The sequence below is a fragment of the Boleophthalmus pectinirostris genome, unplaced genomic scaffold (assembly GCF_026225935.1).
Source record: "Boleophthalmus pectinirostris isolate CB_2022bp ecotype Guang Dong unplaced genomic scaffold, ASM2622593v1 HiC_scaffold_15, whole genome shotgun sequence".
Classification (NCBI taxonomy): domain Eukaryota; kingdom Metazoa; phylum Chordata; class Actinopteri; order Gobiiformes; family Gobiidae; genus Boleophthalmus; species Boleophthalmus pectinirostris.
Window position 1 is genome coordinate 23,696,076 of NW_026571070.1, and position 26,977 is coordinate 23,723,052.

The 26,977-nt window shown below is 38.5% G+C and overlaps 3 protein-coding genes across 6 annotated transcripts in view; all 3 read right to left on the reverse strand.

Moving 5' to 3' along the window:
* Window positions 1–8,859, reverse strand: part of cacnb2a (calcium channel, voltage-dependent, beta 2a) — a 38,215-nt gene extending 29,356 nt beyond the window's left edge. For both annotated transcript variants that reach the window (XM_055151139.1, XM_020935742.2), the window contains exons 1-2: window positions 8,592–8,859; window positions 8,145–8,237 (exon numbers count right to left, since the gene is read on the reverse strand). In XM_055151139.1, coding sequence (XP_055007114.1) covers window positions 8,145–8,237; window positions 8,592–8,621 — 123 coding nt within the window. In that variant the 5' untranslated portion in view covers window positions 8,622–8,859. The remainder of the gene's footprint in view (window positions 1–8,144; window positions 8,238–8,591) is intronic.
* Window positions 8,860–10,518: 1,659 nt separating this feature from the next.
* LOC110170012 (zinc transporter ZIP12) lies at window positions 10,519–15,445 on the reverse strand. 3 transcript variants are annotated; one of them, XM_020935630.1, is made up of 12 exons: window positions 15,212–15,445; window positions 14,011–14,331; window positions 13,738–13,945; window positions 13,328–13,497; window positions 13,083–13,254; window positions 12,609–12,781; window positions 12,399–12,554; window positions 12,214–12,288; window positions 11,773–11,845; window positions 11,397–11,555; window positions 10,857–11,044; window positions 10,519–10,647 (listed from the first exon to the last, which is right to left on the reverse strand). In XM_020935630.1, the coding sequence occupies exons 1-12, from the start codon at window positions 15,443–15,445 to the stop codon at window positions 10,519–10,521; spliced, it is 2,058 nt and encodes a 685-aa protein (XP_020791289.1). The 3 variants fall into 3 exon arrangements, with proteins under 3 accessions (XP_020791289.1, XP_055007118.1, XP_055007117.1); XM_055151143.1 differs by lacking the exon at window positions 12,214–12,288; XM_055151142.1 differs by lacking the exon at window positions 11,773–11,845 and having other exon boundaries at window positions 11,397–11,579; window positions 12,195–12,288.
* Window positions 15,446–16,555: 1,110 nt separating this feature from the next.
* On the reverse strand, window positions 16,556–26,063 carry mrc1a (mannose receptor, C type 1a). The gene is made up of 30 exons (XM_020935652.2): window positions 25,957–26,063; window positions 24,805–25,206; window positions 24,376–24,549; window positions 23,837–23,992; window positions 23,522–23,635; window positions 23,287–23,427; window positions 23,030–23,212; window positions 22,699–22,856; window positions 22,522–22,638; window positions 22,315–22,430; window positions 21,926–22,074; window positions 21,649–21,848; window positions 21,461–21,576; window positions 21,318–21,387; window positions 21,088–21,232; window positions 20,992–21,030; window positions 20,653–20,816; window positions 20,500–20,564; window positions 20,324–20,424; window positions 19,975–20,114; window positions 19,765–19,873; window positions 19,526–19,698; window positions 19,341–19,446; window positions 18,989–19,221; window positions 18,461–18,626; window positions 17,800–17,952; window positions 17,611–17,727; window positions 17,174–17,332; window positions 17,066–17,098; window positions 16,556–16,995 (listed from the first exon to the last, which is right to left on the reverse strand). Exons 1-30 carry the CDS (start codon window positions 26,018–26,020, stop codon window positions 16,760–16,762), a joined length of 4,299 nt encoding a protein of 1,432 aa, XP_020791311.1. The 5' UTR covers window positions 26,021–26,063; the 3' UTR covers window positions 16,556–16,759.
* Window positions 26,064–26,977: the final 914 nt, after the last annotated feature.

A 26,977-nucleotide genomic window follows, 5' to 3' on the forward strand; every position in this document is an offset into this window, starting at 1 on the left:
TATTCAGAAGGACCACGATCAGAAAGAAACTAGATAATTTAACTGTTTACATGTAATTTTAATAGTCAACAAGTCAAAAAATCTGTTAATAATCAGATTTAGAGTGTGGATGTAACGGCAGCTAGAGATAATTACACTGACTGAATCTCAATCTTGATTAATTTCACAGCTTTGTGGTCTAAAGGAACTGAAGATAATAACCATCACTAAAATGTACACCCACTAAAGGCAACAAATGTCTTCTAATACTGCTATTTTTAAAAGGCAACATTTAAATGCAAATGAGAAAAAGCCAACAGGAATGACGGCACTGGTATGAAATCCCAAAGGCGACTAGTATAGGGAATGATTGTGACGCCTCATAATCAATGGCCTCTTTCAGTCTCACATTTTCCAGACAAAGAGGACGTCTCACTCCCAGCCCAAACCTAACTGACCCAGGACCAGCCCATGGTATCAGGTCCGCAGCATCACTGACATCAATGTTTCCAGGCTATACTCTGGATGGACCTGCACACATATACATCACACTTTCCAGTCTCACAGCGAGATGATAGATTATGTAAAAGCAGTAAAAATGTCGTGAAAAATCCAGGACGCTCCCGAGAGGCCAATTAGCTACTCGCTTTCCGGAAATTTCTTTATTCTGAGAAAAAGACAAGGGACTGGCTGCCAAAGGAAACCCTGCTCCTGTCTGCACTGTGCTGGCCCGACATTCCTCCCTGGGCGGGATTCCCAAAGCCTGGAAAATTGGGAATTCCACAGCAGTCACTTAAGACAAAATGAGCTCACACAAAACCAATGATTTTCTGAGAATTATTACACTTTTTATTATGAGCCAATATTTCATTTTATACAGCATAAGAGAGAAAGACAAAAGAGAAGTATAGTTGTACTTTTTGGGGCAGTATTTCTGTTATTCGTGTCAAAGATAGAAGTTGCATGGTTTAAGTAATATAGCGAATTGGATGTCACGATTTGTCAAGTATACTAATTGATACTAAAACTAATGTCGAACCAACATACTCATTTGAAAAAAAAAAAAGAAAAAACATTAGCAGAACAGAAGTTAACCTTTCCTCAATAGCTTTAGATCTGGTGCTGTATTAGAAAAAGTATAAGACCACATAGACTAGTATATGCCCATGGACACTGTAGAACCTACCTGTACGACTGACTATTATTTATGTTAAAAATGGCATTTTTTATTGTGGCAATGTTGAGCCCACTGAATCCAGATTTTTGAGATATTTTCTGTCTATTGTCTCAGGTTTGTGTCTTTTCTGGACTCCAGCCTCAGTGAGCTTCTTCAGATTCCTCTGTTTTGGCTACTGCTGCATCAGGGCAGTGCCAAAGGAGAGTCAGACTGCAAACCAAGGACCAGCAGGACCTTCTGTGTCCAATTAGCCCATGCCTTTCCATGAGAGCGTCCAGCCTGCTCCGGCCTGTCACACTCACTCCCATTCAGAAGAGTTTCCGTGCTCCACATACCATCCAGGGCCCATTTGTGTTCTGGCCCATTTCAGACATATAACAGTGGTTTGGAGCACTGTATTGGAAACATGTGAGATCAGTTTCATTCATATACAGAGTGGTAGGGCATAGGGTTGTCAAAAGTGTTGAAAATCAGATACTAATCAATACTAAAACTAATACAGATACTATAACCGCCATGGCAGCTGGGGTCTGCTGTGACAGGCCTCACAAATCCAAAACTATCATATTCATTTCATTATAGGCTGCAATTAAAACCATCCATATGTTACCTGAGCTGGTCTGATTCATATGAGAACTCCTTATGCAAAAGGCTTATGCAGTCCAGTGGTACAACAGCTGGCCCTGCACTAATCCACTCATCAGTTAAATTAAAGTGTACTTGCTTGTAAACTAAATAATGACTGGTGCCATGGCTCTGAGTGGCTTGAGTGATAGTGACTAGTGTGATAATGGACCCTGAAATCTCTACATGCTCAGAGGTGACTCCTGCACACTATACTGATCCCATGTGTGTAATAACATCATTACACACACACGCACACACGCACGCACACACACACATATGTCGGTAATACTGTAATTAACTATAACTATACAGTTGTAAACAACGCTCACCTCAAGACAGAGATAACCCTTATACTAAATACTACAAGATAAAGATAACCCCTAAAATTATACTAAATCTATCTCACAATCAGTTACTATTTCAACTCAGAGCCAAAGAATAGATCTAAGTATCTCTGAAAAAATATTTTAATATCTAGCTTTCCTCTTCTTTCTGTCTATGGGAATGATCGTCTATACATGGCTCAGTTTTAAGTCGCTAAGTTACTGCATGTGGCTGAACTCCAGCTAAGTCTAAGTGGAATATGGCCATCTAGTGGTAGAATGAACAAATTAAAGTTCCCAATGTAATGCCCTAGGACTGGATGGACTGATATTTTCTATGCTATTAAATTTGCTCCATTGCAGTCCAAACTCCATCTACTCCCATCAAGATAAATATCATAGAACATTCATGACAAATGATCAATATTCATCACACATTCTTATGAGCAAAATCCATTTACATTTAACAACTTCACATCTGCTTTCAACGTGAACCTTTACGTTCACAAACTGAGCTATGCCAACTCTGTGCCCAAAGTGCGTAACGGAATGACATCTAAGATTTATTGTGTCTAGTGGTGCGCAGGCACAGTAACGTCTACAGGCTACAGGGCAGGAGAGAGGTCTAGCAGTCTGCATAGCATGTGAAAGCTAGAGAGGCATTTCCAAGGATGTTATGGGCTATGGACCAGACTGGTCTGAGGAGTAATAACAAAACTAAAATATAATAGAGTTTGACCCTAGCGATAAGCAATACTCACATATGGAAGCTGTGCTCTCCGGCGATGGCCCAGCCCACAGCACGGCATGAAGGGGACCCAGGAGGCAGCAGCAGTAGCATCCACTCAGCCTTGATCCATAGCCCTCCAAGAATATGCAGTAAGCAGGGTGAAACTTACTCGACTACTAGCCTATAACAAGAACTTATAGGAACTCAGTGAGAGGTACTCCCGCCTCCACTGCGTCTTCTGCCCATGTCTAGCTTGAGTCTTTGCAGGCTGGTTCTCCCTCTTCTTCGCAGTAAAGTAATTTGAAGCAGCCCTCATTGGCATGGAGCTGCCAAATCCTCTGCAGTATTTCTGGGAGGTTACAGTCACATCCACTGTCTGGGATAGTCACACTCGTACACACAAGTTGTTCCTCTGAGTGGGGAGGAAGAGGAGGAGGAGAAAGAGTGGTGGAGTGTCCTTTATTGACCGCTGTCCGAGGATCCCTAATGAAGAGTACACTGCCTCAGTGTTCCCCTCTACTACTCACATTGTCTGACTGAAAGCTTCCTCTCCTGGACTTTTTCCACTTTAATGTCTCCACTCCAGACTCCTCCCTATTGGCATTTATTTATTCATGCTTTTCCCCCGTTTTTCTCTACTCTAATGGTTATAGATGAGACTGTGAGGGCTGTAGTGAGAATCACTTGTGAGTTTGGTGCAGAGGGACATACGGTCTCAGTTCATGCAAAGTGCAGAGTGGCCCTCTATCCAAGCTGTGCTAAGGTGACTGGAGAAAAACATAGTGCTGCGTCAACAAAATGCCCAATGAATGCAACAATAAGTGTATACATTTTTAAACCACCATACATTCCAAGAAATGTGGAATAATTAATCTAATGTAAATTAAAGATCACAATCACAGAACCCTGATAGTCTTTTAACTGTAAAATATCTTCTTGGTTCATTTTTAGTTATATGTTTGTCATTAACTTTACAGTAGATGGCATAAAAAACTGTTTTATACTAATTACTGTAAACTTTATTGTTTTCTTAAGAAAAGCACCTTCTATATATGTGTTGTTTCCTTCATGTGTTTTAATAAAACTGGGGTAATTGTGCTTCTTAATGGGCGATTTTTTCCTTGAATTATTTCATCACAATTTTTTATTTTATCGGTATCTTATTTTGTCAAAAACATATGAAATGGCTTTCAGATTTATTTCTATTGAGACTGAGATTGCACTGTCCTCCTACATATAATACTTATATAAGAAAAAAAGACTTGTGGCTGTACAACAAGACAGACTAGATTAGATTATAGTATTAGACCAAGATACTTTAAAACAGCATATACCAGTAGCTTTTGGGTTTTTATCAACCTGTGTAGTGCAGAAGACATGTGCACACAGCAGCGTGTGGCTAGCCTTAATCTTAATGCATCTATGTGATAGTCCACGACTCTGTCCAGTCATGACAGAGGTCCACAGAACTGCAGCACTTTGTCACTACTAAAGCTTCTCTCCTTATGGGAATATTTCACCGACCAACCAAAATGTGCCTGAAGTGATAGAGCGCCATCATTATCCACAGAGCTGTGCACCTGACAGAGAGAATCCTATTATTCAGCTGTGAATGTTTCTATCCATCACAAGCCCCTTAAGGAAAGATCATTACTCAGGCTCGTGAGGAACACTGCAGGGAAGACATCAGCCGTTCACCCTGTCGGAAGCACTTTGTCTTCTGAGAGAAGAAACATCTCACTTACAGAAGACACAAGACTTCCATTTGACATTGAGTCAAACCACAAGGACATGATGAAGGATCTTTGTCATGCATTCACTATATGTAGGACACGAAATAGTTCAAAATAATCCATCAGAATAACCCATCAGGTGCATCCTATTGCATACAGCCACCCATGGCTTCTAAAGCCAAAAAACCCCCAAAACATAACAACCAAAACTTTATTTGTCTGATCTCATCAGCTGTTAAAAAGCTAATTTCAAGCAATATCTGTTTTAATAGGGATACATTTGATGTTTTGATGTTATAGATGTTCACTGGTCCAATGTACATATTTTTTTTTACATTTATTAAAATAATAATTAATTAATAATTATTAATGATGATTTGTATGAAAACAATTTTCAATGCAACAATTACACTGTACAAATGGACACACGTTTCATGAGGCAAAGCCACCGCATTTATATTGCCCCTTATGTGACTGCATGTACAAGGTCTGCACATTGTACATGCAGTATAAACGTAGCCACTAGATGGCAACAAAGACTAAAACTACAGCCAGACTCTCTCAAACCCATAGACATACAGTCTATGCTTAAACCTCAAGTACAGGCCACAAGCTTGCACTTTGGTGTGTTCTCAACTATGTCCCACATCCCACTGGAAAACCCTGGCATACATTTGTGGAGTTCACACAAAGGTCTTGTGGGTAACTTCAGATTGACAGTGGCTTGGACACAGTGTGACTCCGGCTCTAACCACAACATGTCACTGGTCTTACATGCAAAGATCTGATATCTGTAATGAGCTCTTTGCGTCAACTCTCTTCTCCATTAACTAAAGAAAAAATAATCAGGAGGATCATGAGAAGGAAAAATATCTGCAATCATGTAGAGAATTAGACCGGGTTTCCTTCCACTCACCGCACCCTCCAGGACTTCAATCACACAAGGCATTCTCATCAGCTCAATGCAGGATAAGACTTGGACATGTTACACAATACAATAGAAAGATAAAGTATGGGCCTTTAAACAGACTGAAGAAGGCGATGCAACAAGTGGGAGTGCAATCATTTACATCCAAATAACAAATGTAGGAGGCAGTGGAAAAACTGGGTCAATATGTGGTCAAAATAAATCTATAAGTCTGAGGTGGAAGACGTACAAACAAGTTTTGTTGAAGTAAAACTACAATTGTTATCTGACTATTGTTATAAACCTACTGCAGTATTGACTACTTTTATTAGTACTAAACCTAGTAGCAAAATAATCTAATATAGTATGTTTACAGCTAAGAGCTGATTCAAATTTGTACAACTATTACTGCTGTAAGTACTACTAATACTACTACTAATATTACTAATATTACTAGTACTGTAAGTACTACTACTGTTATTTTGACTCTTTTGCTTGTATACCTTGCCCTTGATTGGATAATGCTTTACAAGACTTGCCTTCTTCATGTGTTTGCTCTATTCTATTCACTCACTATTAAGCCCTGTCTTTCTTAATTCTGTTTTTAGCAATGCACTATTTTAAGAAGTGTATTATTATTCACGGTCACGGGGGCTTGGATTGTTTCCCAGGATGCACCAGACACAGGACAGACTTGCAGTCTGGACGAGTCTAAAGGATCATCACTCTTTTTTACACTTATGGGATGAGAAATATCAACACTTAGTGAAACAAACCCGGAGGCTACAGCTGCCAGTAATTACATCTGCAGGTCAAATGAACAGTTTCAAAATCCAGCATCATTTTAGCTTGGTCTAAAGTCTTCCCAAACTTTCATGATTTAGGAAGGAAGTAATTTGATAGCTAGGTTATTACATTTAGCTGATGTTATAAGGAAATAATCTACGACAATATCTGTATAATAACGTCAATACAACTCTATGTTTTGTTGCAGTCGAAATATCCCCTTGGAAACATTTATTGGAGCACTATGATTTTTTAAATGGCACATGTAAAGTCTCCATTTGACGTATCTTTAAAGCCACACTGATATGCTGTAATGCACTGATGTCAATATGTATTTAGTAGTTCAGACGTGGAAGTACTGAGTTACATTTATTGAAGTACATTTACTAGAGTAACTTTTGTACTTCACAGAGTCCTCAGACATAATTCTTTTAGTGATAGTAGAGTATTATATTTTAAAGTGAAAAAGTTATGTTTACTCTTCCCATTGTAAAAGTCTAAAGCTTAATATGCCAATATTTAATAATTTCAACATTTGTTTCTTGTTGAAGATATTGTTTACATTTTAATATAAGAAATGCTGCTTTTTTATTTCTATGACAAAGATGTAATTGTCTAAGAACTAAAAATGTAATGACAGATATTTTAAGGCAGTCATAGTACAAATTGGGGATTTTTCGGCACAAAACAGCACATTTTAGTAACCAACTACATGTTATAAAAGAAACGCTTCACCTGGTCATGTTTTTCTTCTATCAGTAAAACAAGCTGCAGTGCTCCCATGGCAGTGCAGTTTATCCTCCCCCATACACTTTCTCAGGCCACAGCTCCCAGTAACATGACAGCCTACACACTCTGCCCTTTGCCTTCTCCTTCTATGAACCACTGCAACTTTTCTTCTAGGATTGAGATGCACAGAAGAAACATATTATTATTATTATTATTTCATTATTATTATTATTATTATTTAATCTAAACAGCATTCTTTGCAACCTGAGTAAAGTACATTAATAGATCTGTAAAGGGAGGTCGAAATAAAAGGAAAAACAAACACAAAGATGTGTTTTACAACATCTTCAAAGTGTCACTCCATGAGAAATGAGATCAAACTTAGATAAATGATATGCAGAGCGAGGTTCTGCGTCAGAGTTTCCCGTCTTTCTGTTACTTCTGCTATTTAAAACACTGCGCTTACAGGAGATGACTGCCTCTGTGACTTAAGGAATTTGGGGAACTGATGGCCTAAATTTAAGCAGTAATACAAATGTAAACACAGAAGTTACTGGAAAGGACTATTTTCTGCTACTATACGGCACACATCTGACGAAAACTTCTAACTGTTCTCAAGGCACACATTTTCAATTTGTTTTCTACTCCCCTTCAAAGTTCTGATTTCCACTTTGCAAAACTTTTATTCCCTCAGTTGATAAGACAATCCATATTGAAGAAGGACCCAACTGTGGGAACGCACATAGACTCCCAGGGGTGCTAGGCATGTGGCTGTAAATTCATGCTGTTTTGGACAAACTTAAAACATGCATAAGTAACTAGTTTGGCCTTGAGAAAACGCACACAGGAGAGATGCTCTGATCCACTGCAGCACTAGCGCTTCTGTGCCAAAGACAAGATCTGTGCCTCCTCCTAAAAAGGCAGAAATATTTAGGAAGGGTTGAGATCCTTCTGCAGGTTGGCTCAACAAAGAACAGACGCTGCAAATCCTCTAGGCTCTCTCCAACCAAAAGGCTTTAACATTTTGTCCCCAGCAATGTTTACAATCTCCTCCTTGATGAATGATGATGACCAAAGCCTGCCTCTTGTGCTATATACTACGTTATATGAAGCAGAAGCCTACCAGCCTATCAGTTGGGCTATAAGTCCTTACCTGGCGAACAAGACTGTTGGTGGTCGTATCAGAGGAAGTGCTGCCATCTGAACCTTTAAATCGACCCTTTTTCCGAGCTCCATTGCCTTGGGTCTGTAATGGTCAAAACAATTAAGTCAAGCTACTCATACACACTAAAGTCTACACAGCAATAGCATAATAGGGACTATAATAAAGAAATACTTATAAATAACAGTAAGAAAAGGGCTATATTATTTTCAATTGTACAATTATGCATGCCATTTTTTCAATGAATCGTCCAAAGTTAACAAGTTAACAAAAATTTTACAATCAGCAACAAGAATTGAGCAAATGCGCCAATTCCACATTAGCATGCTAAAGTACGAATATAACTTTAGAACAATTTTTGTCGTGAGTAAGGTGTGTTGTTTATTAATTTAAATTATTTTAAATTTAAATTATTAAGTAAGTTTATAGATGTCTTACGTGAAACAGCGCCTGGTCCACAGAGTCCATGTGTTTGTCCAGAGGTGGTGCTAGCTCGTCTCACCGTTGGATGAAAGCATACACGTGTGTCATGCTGTTTCTCATCCTCATCTCATTTTTACTAATTAAAATCTTAACTTCATCTTTTCTTTGCTGCCTGAACGTCCCTTTCTGCTGATCTCGCCAAACTTTCTCCAGTACGGGACAGGGGAACGGAGGAGCCGATGCGTAAGGATGCAGTTTTGTGGTGAGGTATGATGATGTTGATGTTGTGGAGCTTCAAGTGCAATATCACCGAGCATCAGTGGCCACTTGAGCTGTGCGCTCTGCCCTCCTACCCACATGCGCCCTCGGCGAACGCCAACACGCTAACTATATCATGGTATGCCTAACATATGCAATGAGCTATATTCTCTGAACGAGGGCATAACGATTTTAGTCTATTCAACTTATTTTAAGTTTTACAGACAACGATGACTTTAACACTGCTGAAGCCCAATTATGAACAGACCTATTCACTGAGTTTCCTCACATTTTAAACAATGTCAAAAATAGCTGTATTCCCCTTTAGAATAGGCAGAAATCATAGAGGCTATAGCAGAAATATGTACGTTCATGACTTTAGAAAGAGGTAACACAACTTTCTTTTTCCATATTAGTTTCATGATTGACTATTACATACTACCCTCTTGTGGTAGTATCATAAATTACACTTGTTAGATTGCTATAGCAACTTTTCAGAATAAATGGAGTACAAGTTTAGACCACAACATAATAGGCTATAAATATTTTTTATTAATAAATAAAGCCTATTGCATAATTTATATTCCTACACCCTGTTAGACAAAACAAATAAATGAAAATAAGCATTTGCATTTAGTAACAATAGCATAGTATTGTGTAACTGGTATTTTTGTGTGCTAGTTCTGACCCAGATTTCTGGGCATTCTCTGCTGAGCTAGTGTTCACCCCACAGCTGTCCAGATAAGATGCTCTTCCTTCCTCTTCTGTGGAAACAGACTTTACAAGTCACATGTTTTTGTTACAAAAGAGCAGGTGTTAAAATGAAGAGAGAAGCAAATCAGAGCTGTTTGGGATTTGCATTCTCTGACATTGTGAAAACTAACACATTTTGCTGAAATAAGAGAAAAATCAGCCAACTTCCTGCTATTGTCTGAACATGTCCCTGGAAGTAAATGTGTCAGCTTTTTGGATATGATTGTCACTAGCTTCTCTTTTCAGTTTTGACATGATATTGTAAGCTTTTAAAATGAACCATATTTTTCATTTTATTTTATTAGGACTATAATTTCATCTTCATACACTGAAAGTAATAGTCTCTATTGTGCTGTTCCTCCGTCAGTGGGCCCGCTCTGGCCAGCAGAGAGTGTGTGGGCAGTGGCTGCTGAGGCTCAGTCTTGCACATGCACAGCGAGCATTAGTCATCCAGGTTGGTGGATGAACACAACAGCCCAGGTGGGTGGAAGTGCCCTCATATTGGATCACACAGAGGGCCAAAACAAATAACAATGACACAGAGGTGACGAACTGCCAAGAAGAAATATCTTACATAAAAATAAAAAAAAAAGAAAAAAAAACATTGTTTAAAGCAGCTTATTCCTAACAAAGCTTCTAATTAGGCCATGCAGGTTTGGTGGTTCAAATTACAGACATAAAATTGGTCCATTACTACTTTAGCAGAACAGTATTATTGATTACATTGCTATTATTTGAATAAATTATATCTTGTACTACACAAACACACATCTATTTGGTATGACATCTCATGAGTATAAAATACAATATATAAAAAAGATCCAATTTACATGCTTCTGTAATTTCTAAAAACATGACAGCTTATTTAAACTTGATTTCACTTTACTTACATAACATTGACTGATAAATATGTTACATGAAGGTATATGGTTTACAATCTGAGTTCATGTTCAAAGAGGGCCAGTAATAAGAGGCAGGCCCAGCCCATCAGGAGTCCAAGATTCTGCAGAAAAAACATGAGGCATGGCTGGGTGGTCTTCACACGGCTCATCTCCGGGAGCTGGACAAAACAAAAGCTAGATATAACAAAGAAATTGTGTATATATATATATATATATATATATATATATATATATATATATATATATATATATATATATATATATATATATATATATATATATATATATATATATATATATATATATATATATATATATATATATGGAGAGAGGGAGAGAGGAATATAGATTGTATTGTATTTCTTACCATTTCTACCAGGGAGAGATAGAGGAAGATCCCGGTTGTCACACTGAAGATCCACTGCTGCACCTGGGCCTCTGCAGATACAAACAGTCCAATGTAGAGGCCCATGAAGGCAGTGAGGGCGCTCAGGAAGTTCATAAGCACAGCAGTCTTCACAGGTAGGCCGGAGTTTAGTAGCACCGCAAAGTCTCCTGGAAACATGTACAAGTTATTAAGATAAGTTGTGGGTTTTTTTTGGAGGGGGTTGCAAGTAAATGTACTAGAGTGGTATTAGTTATTTTAGATATATTAACAAATAAGAAGTAGTTTTAGAAGTGATATACCTATACTGGTTTGGGTGTAAGTTTTGCTCAAGAAAAAAAGTGTTTACTTAGAAATTGGTTCCTGAATATTAGCCCTGTAGGGCTTCAGCTGATATCAGAAGTTGAAACAATAGCAAAAAGTATTAAAAGTGCTGTATGTGACAGTATTATTTCATATAATTGTACATTTTCTTGAGTACTTATTTATAGTACTTTTGCCATTTTGACCAAGACTCCTCACCCATCTCATGCGGTATCTCATGACACAGGATAGCCACTGTAGTCGCCATGCCAGTCTCTGCCGATGAAGAGAAGGCTGCCCCGATAACCAGGCCGTCGGCAAAGTTATGAAGGCTGTCTCCCACAATAACCATCACGGCCAGCAGAGGAACGCCTTGTTCTGGGAATACAAAGGGAGTCTGTGCTCAACCTCACTGTGTGTCCACCAATTAGGAAGAACCCAAACAATCAAAAATACAGTGATGAGTCTGAACCATATGTTCAAATACTATACACATACAAACTGCACTTATGCATTTAAGTAAATATCAAACTAAATGTAAATGATAAATGTACACCACATTTGGCAACCATACCATAGTTTAAGAACCACTCACTCTGTTTTGGATGACGTCTGATGTTTGTGTGTTCTGGGGACATTTCAGCACAATCTAATTCATCCACAGGGCCCTGCCAGACAATATTATAAACATACAGAATCATACAGACCAAAGAACTATCCCAGCTAAGTATTTATGGGCTGCTTCTCTGCTTTGGTTGGACCTTTGCCATTATGTACAAAATGTGCTCAAGTGCCAGCACCATTTGCCGCAAGCAAGAGCACTTTCTGAATGATGCAGTACTTTTCCAACAGCCTACATGCTCCGTTCTGTACCACCTCCTACACCACTGATCATTCCCTGTTATGCAAGAGATATTATTATTATTCAACTTAACTGTATTTCGCTTAAAACAACAACTGTGTTTGCTTTTTTTATTACTGAACTAACTAACCACTTATCTGCATGTAGGTCAACACAAGTCTGGGAGAGGCTCACCAGCTGTATAGTGGAGATGGACTTGCTCCTCTGAGACTGACCATTGCAGTTGAGCTCCAAAGGAAGTCCATGACCCTGCTCCATAAAAAGTCAAATATTAAGGTAGGGAGCTTAAAAAATCAGTTGTACAGTTGACATTAAAATGACTTACTTAAAGAATGTAAGAAAGAATATATGTTACTTACATGAGCATGAGATGGAACCACAAATGCAAATATCTTTTCAATAAGGAAAAAAACATAGATTCCAGCTATCATGCCCACAAGTTTCCAAAGATGGTCCTTTCCTTCGGCAAAATGTTCATCTTCATTAATGTGCTTGTGATGATGAAGACCTAGGATCTGTAGAAGTCACATTAGTCTACAAGCTTGATGAATAGACGCACTGTTTTATACCTGTGGGATGAGGTGAAGCAGTGCATCCCCAGACAGGGTCCCCACTGCCAGGCCTACAAACAGCTGGAGGATCAGGGTGTAAGTCTCCTGGCAGGAGTGGAAGAAGATCAGGCAAGTGCCAAGCATAGACCCAAGAGTGATGAGCAAAACTGCGATTGTACTGTAGCCATACTCTGCAGAGAAGACAAAAACATCTTAAGATATTGCAGGTTGTATGAATTGTATTACTTGTTTTATGTCGTATATGGCAATGCAAATTAATGTACATGTGTTTATCAATCATCAAAGCAATTTATAGCCAAATACATTAAGAAGACGTAGTCTGTTCTTGACAAATTTTAACTTGACTTTGCATAGTTGTGTTAAATAATTTAACAGAATAAAATATGCAATTATTTCATACCACACTACACACACATATCACTGTCCCTTGGGCAAAGTAGCAGGGAATCATAATGAGTTAAAATGTCTCACTCTCCAAAGCAGTGGGCTGAGGTCCTCTTGTGTTTGACTCTGCAGACTCACAAGCATTGCCTAGCAACTGCTGAATAATGGCAGGACAAATTTGTCTGAAGTGGTCCTTGGAAATTGGCAAATAAGGATCCAGAGCAAAAATATCCACCAACTGATTGGCAGAAAAACAGACCTGTGATAAAACAAGAACACAGTTATCGGTAAGGGGATATAGAAGTATGTGTAAAGTCTCCCCAAAGTCCCACCTGGGCCCAGTCACTGGTAGTTGCTTTATTCTCCTCATCACAGGCACTCTCTGCTAACTGATGCTCTTTATGTTTTTGTGTATTTCTAGTGATGCTCCGCCTCTTTCTGCTGTGATGGTGTGTCATATCTTCATGCCCCACTCCCAACTGATGAAGCAACTCTTCTAAATCTAAACAGAACAACACTTCAGTAAGGAGACATGTTATTGTAAAATATATACACAGTTTTATACCTTGGTTACTTATTTCTACTATTACTTAAAACATGTAATTTAGGTATTCCTTAGCAATTTTTTGAGGACTATGGGGTATTTTAGTTAGGGCTTGCTTTATGACACGAAGATCTTTTAAATCTTTGCTTGGGAATTCTTTTAACTGTTTTATGCAGTGCTGTTAGTTGTTAAACTTACCAAATATCTGGAGATTGCTTGTGCAGTTTAAGGATTCGAAGATGTAGTCTGTGAAGAATGTTGGAGAGGGGAGATTTCTTTGTTGGAAACAGTATCCCAACAGTACGTGACTGATGATAGCTGAAGACAGTTTAGGCACAGCGGACATGTCGGCACCAAGATCTTCTTCAGCATCAATATCCCTGAGAAGATGAGCTGCATCAACACACTAAAGAAGCACACAGGTAAGCAACTGCTATCATACATGCAAATCCAATTACATACATTTCTTACTTGCGTATCAGAGTCTTGGTGTGCTGGATGGTAATATCTGTTGATAAGCTGTAGAATGCTTCCAGTTTCATTCAGTGATAAAAAGAGATTGTCCTCTGCGGGGTGCAGGTTAGCCAGGGCCAATAGGTAAAACTGATAATTCTCAGAAGATGATGAAGGAGAGGAGGATGTGAGAGAGGAAGCCATATTTGGTATGCACAAGTCTTGTAAGTTAATGATGTAGTAAAGCAACACTGTAGAGATCTTCTGATAGTCCTCTTCAGCAAGGAGCGGACTTCTGTTATTGTCCAGGACAGAGAGGGCTATGTCTGGAGTCAGGCACTGCAATGACAGAGGAACAACCATGAAAATAAAGACAGTATTTTTGTTTTTTATGACATAAAAAATCCTAATAGTTATGATGGATAGTGGGTATAAGATGAGATTTTGCATTGTTTTCCTTATGACCTCTTACTGAGATGTATTTTTATTACTATATTTTTATATTACTATATTTCTATATTACTATATTATTACTATATTTCTATATTGCTTGTACATATATACTTATATAATTACTTATATATAGTACTTATATAAGTTCTTATGATACTTAGAATTTATTATACCATTCATATTTTTTCTTTGTTATTAAAATATATTGTGATGTGTGAGCTACTGTGTCCTAATAATTTCCCTAGTGGATCAATAAAGTTTGTAGAAGTCTAAGTCTAAAGGGCTATAAGAATTGAATGTCCATATGTGGCCATGAGAGTTCAGCTTGATAAAGGGTCCACTTTCTGTATATATTGTGTCTTAAAGAAAATGCCTACTATTGTGGCATTTGAACACTAGCCCAATTAGACCCACACTTACATAAATCACATAAAAAGAGGAGTACTCCATCCATCAGGAACATTTGAGAGTAAATATACAGTAAAATCCCATTGTCAGACCACCTGCGCCTTCTCGAAAGTAGCTCTAAACTCCTCTGCAATAGATGCCTAAAGGTACTCAGCGTGAATGCTCCATGGAGGCAAATACTTAAGCCCTCACATTCACCCACATTCCTGCCATAACAAGTAAATTTTTCTGGAATAAGCAGACCAGTAACTTCCATAATAATAAGTTAATTGTTTACAAATACATATGTTATTTTTAGATGGGCTCAGAGGAGTGATAAAGACATTGTAGCTGATCTTCACTGAGCTTGTGGTCTCACCTTTCCACACACGTCGCGTGAGGTGTCAAACTGCTCCTCACAGTGCACTGCCTGGAGCACTCTGTCGATCAGAAGTCCAATGTGTTGTCGCTTGAGTCTGGGCTGGTCCTCTGCCCCATGCACACCCAGAGCCTGCAGCACATCTTCAAGGTACCTGTGCTCATGGCCTCCAGTTTTTACTGCGCTCATCAGAAGCAGTACCAGCAGCAGGGGAGAGCAGGATCTCCAGTGCATGTTAACTGCCCCTTTACTTCTATTGGTTTTCCTGGACATTGATAATAATCTAAGTAAATAGATGAAGAAGTTGTGGAGATGTGTTCTCTGAAGGAGCACATACAAATAGGTTCGCCTGGTAAAATGTAGTACCAGAGGCTCGACATAACCCTCCAGCTGAACTCCCCTTAACATGCCGAATGGGCAGCCTGAGCCTGGGCCCCTCACACAACAAAAGGATTAGTGCAGCAAAGTGGGAGAGGGCAGGGGCATGCAGCGAGATAAGGGTATGATTGGGGAGTGAAATAATTAGAATTGAAGAACTACTGTTCCAATGAGATGAACGAGAATTGCTTCTGTTGCCTGAAAGTTATTCAAATTATATATTTAAAAATGAAAACTAATATTAACCAAGCTTCATGCTTTCTTAGCGTCGGGTGTTCAAAAGGACTTTAGTCATTTGAATATAGATAAAACATTTAATGTGAGTCATCAAAGATCAGATGCTCAAAGCAGCAAATTCCTTCATCCGCCCACGTAGTTAGCTATGCAGGTCAACCCAACCGATACATCATAGTTCACAAACATGTTTCATATCCTCAATGCTACGCAATACATGAGCCATGTCAATAAGCGAATAAGACAGTAAAGAGGCTGGTATCTACCTGCAGTGTTGTCTCCTCTGCTTGCACCGGGCCACCTTGTCACACTGCTTATCCAGGAGCTGTTTTGGGTAGAACTCCTGTGTTTTGGTTAAGATCCTCTTATGGGAAGTAAGAAATGAGTAAGCTCCTGAAGGATTTGCAGCGACAGCCTCAGAGGGCTGCGGTTACCATGGAGAATTCTGCCTCAACAATGATGTGATGAGAGGCGGGGGGCATCTACTGCTGGAGGTGACTAATAATTGTAGTTACTATAAAAAAAAATCTACATATATATGTATATGTACCGTATGTATATATGTGTGTGTGTGGGGGGGTACACACGCACAAGCACACACAAAAGGCTACATGCAGTTTTCTCTTTCAGCATGGTTGTATTCAACACATCCAGCACATGAAATAAAAATAATAGTACATTAAAAAAAAATTTATTAAACCATTATTTACAACAAGGCACACATAGGTTATTATTATTGTTCATGATCATCACCTGTATTCATTTAACCAATCATATTGTGTAATGATTATATAATGGATGGAAAATTGTCATTTTGGCCATCATTTACAGTAACCACTGCAGTCAGTGGGTAATAGATACACTTTTTTCATTTGCGATTTGAAGTGTTCTTGAAACATAGCAACAAAATAAAAAGTATAAACAGGCAATGTGCATCTATGCTTGTTCATTCTGTTCTATATTAGCCACCAGGCCCTTAGTGTCCACTGGAGAGCGGATGGGATTGTTGAAGTAAAGCTTGTTGTCAAAGTGGCTCTCTCCCAGGACGGTAGGCATGGGTATCCTCCTCCGGAAGAGAAGAAAGGCTCCAAGTCCTGCAACAGCGATTACAACCAGGACCACAGCCACTGTGACGCCTGCTGAGCTGTGTGTCTCCTCCTTTACCACATGGGCTAAAAGGGAACATACAGGTATTAACACACTGAACACTAACCAACCATCTAAGCACATGACAGGATTTACCTATAGATGGAGGTTTCTCAGAGGGTATAATAGCTGGAAAATAGTACAATTGTAAAACTGTAATTTTGTATTGTTTTATGTGGTAGGTTCAAACCTGATGTGTCTTACTTTTGGGTGTTTTGCAGATGTAGGATCTGTATCGGCTGCAGCTGGTTGTGCTCCACTGTCCAGTTTCAGAGTTGATTTCAACACATGGCTCTTTACCAGGCATCCCAGGCTTCCAGTTACTGTAGTCCATTACACTGTTATCAATCCACATCCACTCACCTGCCACAAACCAGACCATTATTGCAAAGAGGCAGAGGTAACCATCCAACCTTTATCATACATACATGGATACATTCGTATTTAATACATTAATAGGGTAGACTCAGACCCATTTTTGAATTGCCTTGCCCAAGGACACAGCAACAGTATGTACTAGAAACACCGTAGCCTCACTGTGGCACTTTGTACTCCCTGCAGTCTTCACAGAAATATAAACTATACTGCAGTATAATCATGTTGCGGTCATGTGTATACTTAATGTTTTAGTTACTCATTACCGTCGTGATTCTTATAGAGGCCAGTCCAGAACCACTTGGCTCCATCATGCAGCAGCTCCAGGTTCTGTTGGATGAACTGACTCTCCTGAGGGTCTTCAATACTGAGGAGAGCCCCACCTGAGAGATACAGCAGCCACTAATTACGCCACTCACTTACCTTTGTAACTTTGAGTACCAATGTGTACGCACCCAGTTTGAGGCACGCAACTGAGGCATGAGCCCAGTTATCCAACATGGTGCTGAAGAACAAGTAACAGTGGCTCCTAAAAGGCACCCAAGTCCATTTCTTTTTTGGTTCAGGGCAGTTTCCAGGAAGTTGTGGTGGTTGTGTTGGAGCTAAATCTGAAAAGTTATTCATTTTAATACTTTTGGTGTAGGTTACAAATAAGAAGGTGGTTAAAGAATATTGAAAATGTGTACTCAAATAACAGTACAGTTACAAAGCAACAAATGTACTTACAAGTATCACAAGTATTGCTGACAAATTTGTACTTGAAAAAAAAGTAAAAGTATAATGTGGACATGATAAATACTATGCAATGTACTAGTTTTGGGTTACTTGATTAAGCTCTGCCCTGTCACAGCAGGCAATGCATTGCTGTTATGTGTGGATGTAGAGAGAAAGGAGCAGAGACTGTAGAGATAACTGTTGATTGAAATTATTGTGATTTGTGCTTCAAATTATTTAAGTAGAAATATGTTTAAAAATCTACTATGACAATTGCCAAAACGTAATTAACGTAAGTAATTACAAGTTACTTAAAACTCAGCTCAGTTTCAGTTATGTAAGTATGTGTAAATTGTTTATAATCAGCTACTTTTCACCTCTGCGAATAAGTGGGTTTCTTACCTTGTGACTTTTTGCAGAGAGATTGGTAGCTGTTGGTGCATGGTGCTGTCTTCCAGGTTTTGTCTGTGTCCATGTACACACAGCCATAGTTCATTTTGGGTTCATCCGTGCCCCATTTAGTGTACGACATGAACCAGCCATCAATCCACTTGAACCGTCCCTCTGTCTGCATCAAAATAATCATTATGTAGGTGACACTTTATAATAACATAATAACTGCACTTAATAAAACATGAATAAAAACTTAATTCATAATGAGCAAATAGTTTATAAAAAAGGAGATGTACTTGACTAATAATAATAATAATAATAATAATAATAATAATAATAATAATAATAATTCAATTTTATACAGCGCTTTTCACGGTAACACAAAGAACCTTCACAATAAAAACTTAAATGTGTTCATTATGAATAGTCTTTGTCTATGCTTTATTAAGGCTGAGTTGCAGATTTTATAAAGTGTAACCATTAAGTACAATAGAGCAGGTGTACTTTCATTGTACAGTTCTATGAGTGAAAGAGTACCCTGTTGTTGTTAAGGCCAATCCACACAGGCTCATTGTGTTTGGACATCTTTAAGGTCAAGTAGGCCTGGGTCACGGGGTTCAAAATACTGGCCAAGTCTGCATCATCTGCCTGACACTGCCTCCTCGCCTCATCCCATTTCATCTTCTGAGTCTCAAGTTTGTATGAGTCGTTGCCAAGTTTGTAAAAAGACTTTGGCTGAACAGTAGTGGGCCCAACTTGAATCTGGGGATCTGGGAAAAATGTAAGTGGGTAGTAATAGAATAAGAAAGATTTGAATTACCTCTACCAGTGTAGCAGCAATTTGTTATCAACTTATTATATATTATATGTATGTTAAAATATTACTCACCAATGTTTCTTTTACAAATGAAGCCTCTCTTTAACTCACAGTCCTCTACTTTCCATAAACCAGTTTGTTTAGTGGAGCTTCCCACTATAACTACACAGTCATAAGTCTACGTACAAAAAAATAGTAGACACATTTTAAAACAGTTCAGCTTTCCTCCTTATTTACAACAATGTATAAAGACTAACCTCTGAGGAGAATGAGAAGCGTCCATCTGGGACAGTGGCAGGGTGTCCTTTGGCCCAGTTAGTGTATCCAATGCCTTTTCCATCCGTCCAAACAAAGTGCATCTCCCAGTTGACATCATTCATACCAATCCAGAGGTCTTCAGTGTATTTATGCATCTGGGTTGTTATGAATGCTAATAAGGAGCATTAAACATTAGCTATGTTTTGTTCCCTTTGAATTTATTTGTCTTGGTGCTAACCTTGCTCTTTAGTGTTGAGAATGGACACCAGATTTCCACCCTGATTTTTGCAATATGTCCTTGCTTCTTGCCAGTCCTTTTTGTTATCCCCTGTTACAACTTTGTAGCACTGAAATAGATAAAAAATAAATAAATAAAAACGCATGTGGACATACATAGGATGGGATTAGTTTTTACAGCTGCCTGCTAACATAACAGAGGTTAAGTTACCTTTCCCTGAAACGCTGTCCAATCTGGGGCACAGCCTCCTTTGGGAATGTCAGTCGGAGCTACTGTTGTATTAGTGAAGGTAGAGCTTCTTTTGCAAATAGATGGAAGCTCCAAGCCACAATTAATATCATTCCAGTATCCTGTAACATGTCATTTATACTATTATGTAATTACATGGCCAGGCAGTATTAGAATCCTGATAATGATGGGTGTACTTTCAAACTTCTGTAGTATACAATTCAGATAACTCACAGTCTTTAAACATATTACATTAATAAGCTTTACAGTGATGAATCATAAATAATCTCATATGTATTAGTATTATATACATTTCTTTGACTGAACTTACCCATACTTTTGTATATAGTTACACAGTTTTCGTCATTGTTTGCAAAGTTAGGCTCATTCTTTTCCCAGGCAGTATATGTTACAGGAGTATCATCCACCCAGCTGCAAAATCACAATGCCATTATTTTATTTTATGGTAATAAAATTATGGTAATTATAAACTGAAATTTGACTTACCTAAAGGACTTATCCAAATTCACAGTCATGCCGATGTAGTACTGTGACTCTGAGCCCTTCAGAATCTACCCATAAACATAAGAGAAAAACAAACCATACTTTGAATACATTTATGGTTTGGTTTATGTGCAAAAAACTATGTTAAGATCTTACAATTTCCCAAAGGAACTTCCTCTCACTCTCTCCTGTGATGACTGCAAGATCACCAAAGCTCTTTTTGCAGAATGCTCGAGCACTTTCCATTGGCTGGAGTTTATTGTTGATAAAATACTGTGTGTCATTGTATATAAACCAGCCATCGTCGGTTTTGTTGTAAACTGTGAAGAACATGTTTGTAATACATTCACATTCATTTAAAGTTATATATATATATATATATATATATATATATATATATATATATATATATATATATATATATATATATATATATATATATATATATATATATATATATATACTAATTAGTTTTTATGATGCAATGAATAATACCTGGGGCAATGTCAGCAGGTTCTGGTTTTGGCAGTATCCCTTAAAAAAGTGTAATGTAAAGCAATGTTCCAAACTGTTTGAAATAAAAGTTTCTACCTTTGCGTATTTGGCAGATCCAGTCATTGTAGAAATCACAATGCCTGTCATTCCAGGGGCGACCATAGTATGAATTGATCTCTGTGCAGTGTTCGTTGTCATTGTGGTTGTTTGGTTCACCATAACCCCAATTCTCATATTCAAACTAGAACATAATTTTAGAACAATATATGTTTCTTGCCCACATATAAAAAAAATATATGTATGTAGTAGGTGGGTATGTGACTTACAGGGGAGTCATCTGTCCACTTAAAAGTAGTTCCTTGGAGACGCAGGCCGATCCAAACTGGCTTCGTAAAACTATTCAAAGTTCAAATTAATTGTATGTTGAAAAAATATATTATTTAAATGATGTACTGAATATATATGTCACCCGGCATTGTTGAGATCTTCTTCACTGTGAATACTTAGAAGATCTCCACCAATGGCTTTACAGAAATCATATGCTCCTTGCCAAGACTTTTTTGAATCCTTTTCCTTCTTAAAAACCTGTACAAAACAATATATGACATTTGTACGCAGACTTGAACACTGTACAAATATTGCTGTCATAGTTATCACTTTAAAGCAGAAGTTTCTTTTGGGGATGGGGGTCCACCCAGATGCACAGGTCAGAGAGGGAGTGGTGGGGGGCACTGTGGTTGGGGGCACACCCTCAGCTTTCCTTTTACAGATGTACTTCTCCTTGTTGGTGCAGCTAATAACATCCCATAACCCAGCAAACACTCCAGTTGTCATAGCAACGCATCCTTGTTTTCTGTCTTTTGTGAAACACAAGACGTTAAAAAGAATAATAATATACATTTTTGATGTTATCTGATGTACAAAGATGAGGTACCTGGCATGCCAACATTAAAGTTAGTGAATTTCACTTTTCTTGATGTGGTCCATTTGAAATTATGTTTATCGTCCATATTGGAAAGTCCTGTCCAGAAGTACTTCTCTGGTCTCAGTCCCACTAAACTGACTAAGAAGGCACTTTCATACCTACAACAAACAAAAAATATTGATTATATTCAAGAAAAACCATAGTATGTTTAGTTGAGAAAATAATAGTTTCTTTGTAGGAGAAACATACATAGCCTGTATTCAGATACAAAGTCTAGTGACTAAATGGTCAGTGCTATTTTAGTAGTATGTGTATAGTGCATCCTTATCTCCTTATATCCTCTTTAGAGTGGATGACTATTGCTGTATTCATTACTATCAAATATTTATTGACCTCACCTGTCATCTACATCCACCAAAGTGGATCCTTCCTGTGAACAGGCTGTTTGTGCATCTTCAAATGTCTTTGTCTCCGCTCCAATTTTGTAACAATATGGACCATATCTAACAGAGCCCTGACACAAAAGAAAATGTTATACAAAAGCTGTATGTAATATAATAATAATAATGATAATCATCATCATCATCATCTGTAGTTGAACTTACAAGCTTGCATCCTGGGTTGGTCTCTTCATGTGTGCCCTGTGCTGGTTTAGAGGATGCTTTCTTTTTGCAGATGTAACCAAATGTTCTCTCACACATGTGATCCCCCCATTTTCCATCCTATTAATGTAAAACAATATTAGTTTGGATTTAATTCTGAGCTTTTGTATTGGCCAGTACCTTCCCTCTGATGAGCACACAGTCTTCTTGTAGGTTTGTTGCATGCGATGGCTCGTCACTCAGCCAGTTTGTGTAGGTGACAGGGGAGCGATCTGACCATTCAAATAGCATTGGATTTCTCTGGTCATTGAAGCCAATCCAAAGCACATCTGTTGGCACTAAGAGTCCAAACAAATTATCATAATAGAGTGGTGAGATGTGTGTGAGATAAAAATACCAATATTAAAAGTAATCTGCAATATTTAATTAAAAATGTTATTATATGCATTTAAATAAATAAAAAAAAGAAAAGAAAATATTGGTACAAACTCAATAATTGCATTATACTTACAGTATCCCATTTGCGAGATAATGAAGCTCTGCTCTTCTATACTGGCTATGCTGGCCAGATCGCCTCCATCTTTATGACAGGCACTCAGAGCATCCTTCCACATCTTTTTACTCCTGTCAAGGTAGTAACAGTTTCCAGAGTATGGGACCCAGTGGTTTGGACAGAAGCTAGGCTGGTCCTTGCCTGTTGGATGAAGGCAGCTTTTTTCACTGTAACAAAATATTACTGCTACTCCTAATGATTGAATGTGATTTTACTTAGAGGGGCAGGAAGAGCTGTAGAGTTTCCTCGTCTGCAAATATAACCAAGTTTCTTGTTGCAAGAGCTGCTCTCCCACTTGGAGGCTTTTCCGGTGTTCATGGTTGCACAGTTGGTCCCAGGCTCTGAAGATGGATGGCCTGTTGGACAAATGGTGAAGGCTCTATGATCTGACAGGTTTTATGCAATGTTACAACACAATTAGCTACATTTAATCCTTCAACTAGGACTTGCCTGGTGCCCAGTTAAGGTATCTAAATGGGTTTCCATTGCTCCACTGCCAGCCACTGTCAAAATCCAAACTGTGTAGTCCAATCCACAGTGAAGTCCCTAAAATAGCTGTCAACCCTGCCTCAACAAACAATAAACACGTGTTGTTATGATGACTACTTAATCTCATCCTTAGAATATGGGTCTGCAGTCTGTTAGTTCTACATCTACAGAGGCAAACACAGCATCAGTGAAGCATGTGAAAGGTAAACAAAATATAACAATTGTAAGTGTAAAATAACATTATTGTGCATGCCCAGATCAACTTGAGTACAGTACCTGAGATGTAGGACTGCTCGTGTAGCTCGACAATGCTGAGCAGGTCAGCTCCCTGCTGCTGGCAGCTCTTCCTGGCCTGGTGCCAGGTCAGCACGGCCTGAGCGTTCCTCTGATACTCCACTCCAGTCACTGGGTCAGTGTCCCAGCCCGAGGTGGCTGTACAAAAACACAACCTTATCAAATCTTTATTATTCACCCATATTTTGGAGAAGTGTGTGTCAGTACACATTAGTAGTTAGTTTTATCTTTGTCCTTTTCTTGTCCTCGTGACTTGAGCAGAGTCAGGGGAACAGGGCTGGTGAGAAAAGGGGGAAATGTGCACATTTGTGTGAAGACTTCTCATGGGAGGAAGCTCTGATGTTGTTCTGTTGGGGGCATCTATGGGGTCAGCAACCAGATCAGTCAGCACTAGCCGCCCCAACACAATCCACTAAACTCAGTCTGCTAATACAAACACTTAACATGACTTGCATCATGTCTATAATGCACATGTAATTTCATTTGTGCTTATTCTTATAAATGAAAATGCTTTTGTTTACCTTTGGTTGGACAAAAGCCCCATTTCTTATCCGTGTCATAGTCCCTCTCAGTTGCACACCACAATTGTCCATCTTTGCGGCCGTCCTTTGTGCACTCAGCATACCACGTGGATTCAAACTTAAATGGGAACTGACATGGCCCTCCAAATGCATTGCCCCCTAGAGTGAAGATCTCTGAGGGGAATAAAGAGGAGAACATTACATTTAAAGAGGAAAGTGTAAAATGAGGGAGCTTTGTGAAATGAGCAAATAGACAGATATACCTTTACTACCCAAATATATGATAAAAGATTTGCATTACACTGAAATAGTTTGTCCTTTAGGAATGTTGCTAGAGCAGAAAACTTTAAGTCCACTATATCAGCTGACATAGTGGAGATTTAAGTTAGTTGTCTTGTTTTGTTTACTTAATTTCAGGCTCAGCCGTACCTTGAAAACCCTTGGAGCAGAGGTCACCTCGTGTGCCGTAGATCTTCCAGCGACTCCACAGGCCTGCGCCCTTGTACACCATGATGTTCCTCTCATTACGGTTGCCCCAGTTTAAGTGCAGGTCCTGGTTCTTCAGACCAAACAAGGTGTCATTCTTGCACTCCCAGTGCTGCAGCTCGCTGTTCTCATCACACTCAAAGAGTACCACTTTGACCCAGTCTGTGATTTCAGTGGCTGCCAGACAGAGTTTGAGGGACAGGCTGAGGACACGGGACTCCGAAGCCCAGCGGAACTGCTGCTCTTTGGCATGAGGGTTGCACTGGGCAACCGTGATGGAGGTAGCACTTTCCACTCTTATGCACTTGTTATGGTTGTCATTATAGATCAAAAAGGAGCCACTGTCTGTAAAGAATATTAAAAATGTGCATGCATTTAAAGTGCATATGACAGGTAAGATTATAAATATAACTAAAACATTATTATATTTTACATTATTAGATTAGATTTCTCGAAAATTCTTAAATAATCTTTAATATTTTACCAAAGTTTATAATTTTACTTCCAGGTTAGAAATGGGCAGTAGCAAGGGTCAAAACTTCTCTAAATTACATTATAGTTTTGATTAAACCAAAAAACAAAAAAAATCTGTCAAAAGTGCATTGTGTAACATTCTGTTGGGGAGGTCCGTCAGCTGCTTTTCTCCTTGTTATTGCCTTGTCTGGAATGTTTCACAGTATGGCATTATACCTTTTTATCTTCATGGAGACCAAACCAGACCAAGTTACAAGTCAGATCTGAGGTAACCCTGCTCATTGCCAGAATGTATGTTTTTCGAGGTATTTTTGGGCTATAAAACCGCCTGTAATTGAATACATGTAAGGTAGAACTGTTTAATGACATACAGTGGAACATTTCAGGTAGAGTAATGACATATTTGTAGAAACAAGCAGGTGACAGACCCCCAACAAAAAAGTTACACAGTGCACCTTTAAATGAAAGTTTTAACTTCTAGAGAAATGTCTTTATTGCGTATACATTTTCTCTGCATTTTGGCTGGAATTTTCCATTCAAAATGTTGATAGATAAAGGTATTCCATTTTAAAACTCATCGCTACTTCCTGTCATAGAGTTAAGTGGAATGTAGATTCTTACCTATATCAGCAGTGATGTAGATGGCTTGCAGCAGACATAGCACTAAAGTGGCTTTGGTTAACATGATCCTGAGTGGTGTTGGGCTGTGGATGCATGTGGACTGTGCCAAGGTGTGGGACACAGAGCAGCAGTGACACTCAGATTGTGCTTTCCCCAAAATCATTCCAATGGATATCCTGTCACATGGGGGGGCTACACAACACAGCAATTTCCAGGAGTTTTCAAAGAGATGTTTTCTTACACAGAGTGGAAAGGGGTAAAGATGTGCTAGGCAAGCAGATTTGTCTTATTACAAAAATACAGCTGATTATAACATTAAAGATTCTAAAGAATGGGCATGGTATGTGGTCAGGTGGATGCAGGGCCCCAGTTTTCTTTTTACCATTACTTTTATTTCTAGTTTTGTTCAGTAGATCTTATAACTACATAGTGCTTGGTGGATGTTTCTGCTGGCTTATAATGGTAATTTAAATTTGTTAAAAGTGAAAAAAGTGTATGACTGTCTTCTTCTGCCTATCTTATTGCCTATTCTATTGTAGAAACTGACTGTGCAGAGCAGTGAACTAGGTTAAAGAAATATAGGTTAGCAGTGTGACCATGTGTCAGTGGGAATGTAGTCCATAGGAGTGCACATCAGACAAGAGAGTGGACAGAAGGAAGTCCTGTTTCCTTTTCACTGGAAAGGTCAGTAGATATTCAGCTGTACAGGGCTCTGATTTTAGCTATGTAAATTCAGTAGGTTTAAATAGGTAAATATATTTTTTCAGTTGCAGTTAACTTTATGAAATAGGAAAAAAATAACATGACAACGAGTACTGAAATTAAATTTAATAGTTTTGCTGGCAACATGATATAAAGCAAAGCCAGCCATAACTGGTTCATTTATTGCATGTGTTATGACACTGGAGACCTGTGGGAACAAGGATGAGTTTATTTTGCTGAAATGTGGCAGGAAACACATTCTTCTTAGCAAAGACTATGACAAAATTTGACAAATTTCTTTTAAATATCTGTAGCTCAG